Genomic DNA, 7,369 nt, shown 5'->3' on the forward strand with positions numbered 1-7,369 from the left:
GCTTGTTGCAGCTCCACCTCATACCTTTTCCCTACCTATAAGCTTAAATAGTCTTGATCGCGAGGGTGTGAGATTGCTGAGTCCCCGTGACTCACAGATACTTCCAAAACCAGTTTCAGGTGCCGATGAGACCGTGCAGGTGACGCAACCAAGCTCAAGGAGGAGCTCGATGAAGATCTTGTCCTTTGTGTTGTTTCGTTCTAGTTGATCAGTAGTGGAGCCCAGTTGGGGTCGATCGGGGAACTGTGTAGCATTTGGGGTAGTCTTCTTTTATTTTGATTCCGTAGTCGGACCTTGTTTGTATCTGGTTGATGTAATGCTTTATTCATGTAATTGTGTGAAGTGGCGATTGTAAGCCAACTATGTATCTCTTTCCCTTATGTATTACATGGGTTGTGTGAAGATTACCTCACTTGCGACATTGCTTTCAATGCGGTTATGCCTCTAAGTCGTGCTTCGACACGTGGGAGATATAGCCGCATCGAGGGCGTTACAGGCTACCAGCTTGGGATCGCCTATCCGAGATCTGCTAGATTTGACTCCATCTTTCCTCTGTGTAGTCGAAGCGATTCGATGGCGTTTACAGTCGACGATTAGGTCGGCACCGGCGTAATTTCTGCATCGGAAGTTCCTCACCCCGGCTCGACTGGCCAGTTGAGGCAAATCGAGGTTTCAAGCCCTCATCCAGATGTTGAACTTGACAAATCAGAACCTGCCACTCTCTCCTCACCCAGGATGTTAGATCGTACCGAGGACAAGCAGACAATGTGTCTCCAAGCATCAACGTTAAGTTTAGCTTGGGGCGATAACCATAATTCATCTGACCAAGCCTGGAGCACGAATCCGACGAATCAGTACGAAAGCTAGGCATATCTGGCCCAATCGAAAGACCTAGGGTTGACATTAGATCAATCAATGGTGTTGATGTCTAATCGGAGCCGAAATTGTCCAGATAGCACTAGGCTGATTAACATCTGGGACCCGGCCTAGTCACCTAAAAGAAAAGAGAAATCATCCGAGAATTCTAGACACGTTTTTTGTAAAAGAAGAATGAGATCCCGGATTGCAACGACAGTGAATCCCTAGCGGCATTCTGTTTCAACATTTACGATGAATGGGTCAGTAGAGAGATTGGTCGTCATCATCCGAGGACATTCAACACACTCTCCGACCTAATGACAAACTATTGCGCCATAGAGGACGCCCGCTTAGCCAACCAATATTGCCGGAGACCCCAGCTTGGGGTTACCCGAAGCAGAAGGCAGGCACAACCCTCGCAGCCGGCGTTCCAAGCCCAACAATATTGACACACACGACGAGCAGCTTCCATAGAAGAAGAGCCGGGTAGTCGGCATCGGAGTCAAATCACTGCTGGACATGATACTCGACCACCCGTGCACGATCCACTCTGCCTCATCGGATAAACCAGCGACCCACAAAAGCAGGAACTGTTGGGTTGTCAAGCAAGTGGCAAAAGGAGAATGGGAGTTCCTCAATAACCCCAATAGCAGAAGGGTTCGGGGTGTAGAAATCGACTGTATAGAAGAACAATACATGTCCAAGGACAAAGACGTACGTATGATCTACGAAACACACTCATCAAGAAATCAACGGAAGAGAGCTTTTCGAGAGATATGTACGATTGAAAGCACAATGACTTCGGACAATAAGTGGTCGGACGTCATTGAAAGCACAACGACTTCGGAGAATAAGTGGTCGGACGTACCGATCACTTTCGACCACCAAGATTCTGACATATATAACATACCGAGGACACTAGGGGTACAAATCCTAGTCGGCTACGTGCGGTGAGGTAGAGTTCTCCCGGCTACGTACGGTGAGGCAGAGTTCTCCACGATCCCAGCTAAGTCTTCTAGAATTTTCATGTGATGGACCTGTTGAAGTGGCCTGGGACGGAACCGGCAAAGGGGTCCTTGGCCTGGCCCATGAGACTGGGAACCGACATGGTGAGAGGCCGCAGGGACACCGTCAACAACTGTTCACAGCTGAATTTATCTGTTTGAACTCCAATACATGGAATGTATTTGAAATTTAAATCTGGTCCACAAGTTCACAACACTAGTGAGACCAAAGAGCCCCCGTACAGCCAGTCCACACGGTCCACGGCATCCCACACCAGTCCCCATTTGTTCAGCCTGCTCCCCTCGCGGAGGTGAGGTCTCTCCGCCCCGCCCGCCGACAAAACCCTAGCCGGCCGCCGCCACCATGGACGCCGCCGGAGGGGGAGGAGAAGAAGTGTTTGTCAACTACGCCCAAATCGAGGAGTACTTCAACAATATGGCACTGGAGGGTCTGTCCGCGCAGGAGCGCATGGATGGCATCGTCTCCCAAATCATCTCCCTCCTCCCCGCGCCCTTCGTCCCCGCGCCCGACGACGACGACTCCGACGACGACCACTTCTCCCTCACCTCCTCCGACTCCGAGGACACCGCCGCCGACGCCGCCGCCGCCGACCGGCCCGCCGTGCAGGATGGCGACGGCCAGGACCACATCAGCCGCCTCCCGGACGACCTGCTCTCCAACATCATCTCCCGCCTCCCTACCAAGGAAGCCGCGCGCACCACGGTGCTCTCCACCCGCTGGCGCTGCGTGTGGGCGGCGACCCCGCTCCTCGTCGACGACGCCCACCTCAGGGCCGCCGACGGGCCCCGCCATTTCCACGCCGTGCGCGCCGTCTCGCGCTGCGTGGCCGCTCACCCGGGCCCCGTCCGTGCCGTGCGCTTCACCCGCACCTCCTTCTACCGGCAGGAGTACGCGCTCGAGCGCCTGATCGCCAGCCTCGCCGCCAAGAAGATCCAGGACCTCATCCTCTTCAACCGCCCCTGGCCGCTCGACATGCCGCTCCCCGACAGCATCCTCGGCTGTGCCTCCCTCACCCGCCTCTACATCGGCGTCTGGCGCTGGCGCTTCCCGGACACCACCGCCCTCCGGCCAGCCTTCCCCAACCTCGAAGAGCTCGGCCTTTTCCACTCCATCATCGAGGACAGGGAAGTCGACGCCTTGCTCGCGCACTGCCCCAAGCTGAAAATCCTCTCCTTTGCCATCGCGTACATTAGCAGTTCAATCCTCCGCATCAAGTCCAGCAGCCTCCGCGCCGTGATGGAATGGGGATGCAGCTTCGATGAAATCATTGTCGAGGATGCCCCCTGCCTGGAGCGCCTGCTCCTCCAAAGCATTTTCGACCGGAGGCCCGTCAAGATTGCCCACGCCCCTAGGCTGGAGGTGCTCGGCTACTTGGACCTTCAACTCCACGCTCTCGAGATTGGTGGTGTTGTCATCAGGGTAACTGCTTCTTGTAACTTCTGTCATCTGCACTTAGCATTCATTACGTGTCTGTGCAACCAAACGAATTTCTCATTTTTTTTATAATTTGCCTCAATGGCAGGCTGGGATGAATGTGAGAGCTAGCGCCATGCTGCCAAGTTTGAAGATATTAGCTGTCAAGGTGCGACTTTCACACAACATGGAGGTCAAGATGCTGCACACCCTGCTCAGATGCTTTCCTCGCCTCGAGACACTTCACATCATGGTACGGCATATCGATATATGTTCATCTCTGCACTTGTTTATCGATTGCCATTCAAGACGATAATATGGATGTCAGCTTATTCAAGTGCTAGTTGCCCATCGCTATATATTACAGATTGAGACTGTAGATATTCATTCTAGCACTTTTTATCTTCCCTATACTTGTTTATCGATAACTAGAACAATGCCCGTGCGTTGCAACAGGATATAAATCTTCTAGTCCGTCGGCTTGTGATTTACTAATAATGCGATTGTGTAAATAAATGATCATCAAATTCTGCCCATGAATTATCTTATATTTTGATCCGAAGTTTGGTAAGTAAATTAAAGTGGAACTGGTTCAGAAGGTTAGTAAATTAAGTTGATCTATTATCATACAAGGAAGGTTGGATGAAGGGGTGGTGGGAAGAAAAGTGAAATGGGAACCTTACGTTCTTTTTAAGTAGTATATATAGATATATACTCCCTCCGTCCCATAATACAAAAGTATTTTTCACACTAGTGTAGTGTAAAAAACGCTCTTATATTATGGGACGGAGGGAGTAGATATATAGATGAATAGATAGATAGATAGATAGATATAGATATAGGTAGATATGGCATATTGATATCTTCCCTATACTTGTTTATCGATGGTGATTCAAGATGATAATATGAATACTAGCTTATTCCAGTACTAGTTCATTGCTATATGATCCAGATTGATATTGTAGATATCTGTTCTTTGCACTTGTAATTGTATTTTGGTGTAATTCGAAGTTTGATATGCTAAACGCCGACATTGTTTCTTTTTGCTCAATTTCAGTCCATTCAATCCACTTCACCTGATGGTGTACATTCTGCTGAGTTCTGGGAGTCTCAGAGCTCTTGCGATTGCCTCGAATCACATCTGAAGACGCTCGTCCTCCACGGATTCCAGGGCCTGAACTGTGAGTTGTTGTTCCTCGGTTACATCTTGAAGAATGGGAAGGTGCTTAAGACGCTGGGAATGGTTTGTAGAGACAGTGATGACGTGGTATCGGAGGCAGGCCGGATGTCATGTTCTGTTGGCGAGGGCGATGCGCCATCAGGTGGAAGTAGTGGCAGTGATGATGTGGTAGTGGAGGGAGGCCCTGTCTCAGGTTCTGCTGGTGAGGGCAATGTGTCATCAGGTGGAAGCACTGGCAGCCATGATGTGGTGATGGAGGGAGGTCCCGTGTCAGGTTCCGTTAGTGAGGGCGATGCTCCATCAGGCGGAGGCACTGGCAGTGATGTTATTTACGTTTGCCCGGCCTCCCCTAGCTGGAGCTTTCAGAACGCCATTGACTTGTCAGTGGAGGATCCCTTCTGTGTGTTGAGGCGTGCCAGGGCCTGGAGGGCTTCTCGAGCTGAGGCATGAGTAGTTTTTGTTTTTCATGCTGGTGGTATTTCGCATCTGACATGTTTACTTTGAGCTGCTAAGGGTTTGGTTGTTTACTTATTAGTTCTGCACTTCTGCATAATTTTGCGGTGAACTGAGAAGGTAGAATGAGGCCGTGATGGTCTGGAAGCTAGTTTTACTAGTATGTTGCACTCCTTTTTGAGTTCTCTACCGGGAAGACTAATGTGATTCTGAGATGTGGAAGTACCCTGGCTGAAAATTGTTTTGGCCTTTTGTCTTGTAAACGTACCCTACTATCAGATGCACAATCTATGTCTACTGATGTTGTTTCACGTGTGTGCTTTTGCTGCTAAGCTGATAAATTAGTACTCCACCCGTAAAGAAATATAAGAGTGATCGTGATCAGATCACTTAAATAACACTCTTATAACACTCTTATATTTCTTTACGGAGGGAGTAACATAGTTTCTGGTATGCAGATACAGGCGGAGCCGTTTTGTTGTTGAACCGGTAGCAGCTATGGCGGAAAAATCCACACATTTCAGGCTGCGTTCAGAATTTGTAGTTCCCATTGTTTTCCGAAATTATGCTTGTGTTGACAGTTGTAACAACGATATGGTGTGGCTACCTGTTTCCAATTTTACTCTGTCGCTACAAAAAAAAAGGTTGCCCAACATTTTAAGCAGACCTAGAGTGTTGTGAGGTGCTGCCACTTTTGTGTGGAAACCAATAGCTATGGAGTACCTACTGGAGCTCAGAGCAACTACTGATGTAGCAACAGCCCATCAGCATGTACCACCTGAGCAGAATTAGGGTGTCAAGCCTGGCTTTGAGCAGGCTATGACTGTGTGGCTCGACAGAGGACCCTCATGTATTGAGGAACTCTTGTCGTCGTATTGTAACCCTATCCCTTTGGAATAAACTACTATTGATTTTGGAAAAAAATAAGATAAGGTGTCAACCCTCGCAACAGAAAAAAAAAGGTGTAAGGAACCCGTAATACCGATTACAGATCAAAACCAGCCGTCACTTGTAAAGATCTAGCTCTCTCACTCACGAATCACCTGGAATGGAATTTCACGATTACAACGAGTGCAAGGAATTCAAATCCAGTCCGAAGCCTTTCTTCCTACCCAACTAATGAACAAGCACACGTACTGGTTATATATATATATATATATATATGCAGGCGTCAGCTGTTACACCTGATTAACGGGTCTAGTTTGGGCTTGCAAGCCACTGGGGGAGGCAGCGATGACGAGTGGGCGGTGCTTCAGGCCCACGAGTTGAATTTGACATTTTCAGCTTGTTTGTTCTCTTGTTTTCGTCAGTAGAGGTGCTGACATCCCCCCGTTCTTGAGTAGTTGCATGCCCCCAAGCTAACGCATGTGGAAATGTTTGCTTGAGGGAATCCATGACCCTTGAGGTGATGCATGATGCATCACTCCATTCAACAAGTATTTGGGCCACGGTAGGATTGCCAGCTCGCCGAATTCGCCGTTGCAGGATCCTGACAGGAACTTGAAATGGTGAAACGAAAGAGGGCACTTCTTTTTGTAACGCCATTGACTTGTCAGTGGAAGATCCCTTCTGTGTGTTGAGGCATGACAGGTGCTGGATTGCTTCTCGGGTTATGGCATGAGAGGTTTTTATTTTTGATAATGGTACTGATGCTGATGGTGTTTCACATCGACATGTTTACTTTGAGCTGCTAAGTGTGTGGTACTAGTTTACTTGGTAGTTCTGCATAATTTTGTGGTGAACTGAGAAGGCAAACTGAGCCCATGAAGGTCTGGAAGCTAGTTTTACTAGCATGTTGCACTCTTTCTTGAGTTCTCTACTGGGGAGACTGAGATGTGGAAGTACCCTGGCTGAATATTGTTTTTCGCCTTTTTGGCTTGTAAAAGCACCTATCATATCAGATGCACCTAATATGATTCTGAGATGTGGAATGCAATGCATTTTACTGATCCTTGAATACGGGGCAGTATTATTCAGCTGCGTGACAGACAATAAACATGAGGTATTTCTGTTTGTTGATTTGGAAGCTATATATGGTGGAAAACTCGACGCATTTTCATGCCGGGTTCAGAATTTGCAGTTGCTCCTTGTGATCGCCAAAATTATGCTTGCATTCACAGTTGTAAGTAGGAGTAACAAAGATATGGTGTGCTTGCCTGTTCTAAAATTTTGTTTTGCTGTTAAAGGCACTATAGTATACTGCCTCCGATCCAAAATAAGTGCCGTCGTTTTAGTTCATAAATACCCAACATTGTGTGTCGAAACCAATAGCTATGGAGTATGGAGTACGTACTGGAGCTCACAGTAACTACTGATGTAGCAATTCCCCATCTGCACGTATCACCTGAAGCAGAATTAGGGTGTAAAGAACCCATTACAGATCAAAACCAATCGTCAATGGAAGCAAGTATCTGCTGCCGTGGCCGAGACAAAGGCAAG

General features: G+C 48.3%; 1 protein-coding gene across 1 annotated transcript; it reads left to right on the forward strand.

Moving 5' to 3' along the window:
• Window positions 1–2,116: 2,116 nt before the first annotated feature.
• LOC125516032 (putative F-box/FBD/LRR-repeat protein At3g49480) lies at window positions 2,117–5,241 on the forward strand. The gene is made up of 3 exons (XM_048681514.1): window positions 2,117–3,303; window positions 3,407–3,550; window positions 4,355–5,241. The coding sequence occupies exons 1-3, from the start codon at window positions 2,227–2,229 to the stop codon at window positions 4,925–4,927; spliced, it is 1,794 nt and encodes a 597-aa protein (XP_048537471.1). The 5' UTR covers window positions 2,117–2,226; the 3' UTR covers window positions 4,928–5,241.
• The last annotated feature ends 2,128 nt before the right edge of the window (window positions 5,242–7,369 follow it).

Source organism: Triticum urartu, chromosome 6 (assembly GCF_003073215.2).
Source record: "Triticum urartu cultivar G1812 chromosome 6, Tu2.1, whole genome shotgun sequence".
NCBI classification, from domain to species: Eukaryota; Viridiplantae; Streptophyta; class Magnoliopsida; order Poales; family Poaceae; genus Triticum; species Triticum urartu.

What these genes read in the sequence shown, in the direction of transcription:
- LOC125516032 (XM_048681514.1), top strand. Translation starts at nt 2,227, where the DNA reads ATGGACGCCGCCGGAGGGGGAGGAGAAGAAGTGTTTGTCAACTACGCC. An exon ending in TTGGTGGTGTTGTCATCAGG is followed by an intron (nt 3,304 to 3,406) that starts GTAACTGCTTCT and finishes CCTCAATGGCAG; the next exon opens with GCTGGGATGAATGTGAGAGC. An exon ending in TCGAGACACTTCACATCATG is followed by an intron (nt 3,551 to 4,354) that starts GTACGGCATATC and finishes GCTCAATTTCAG; the next exon opens with TCCATTCAATCCACTTCACC.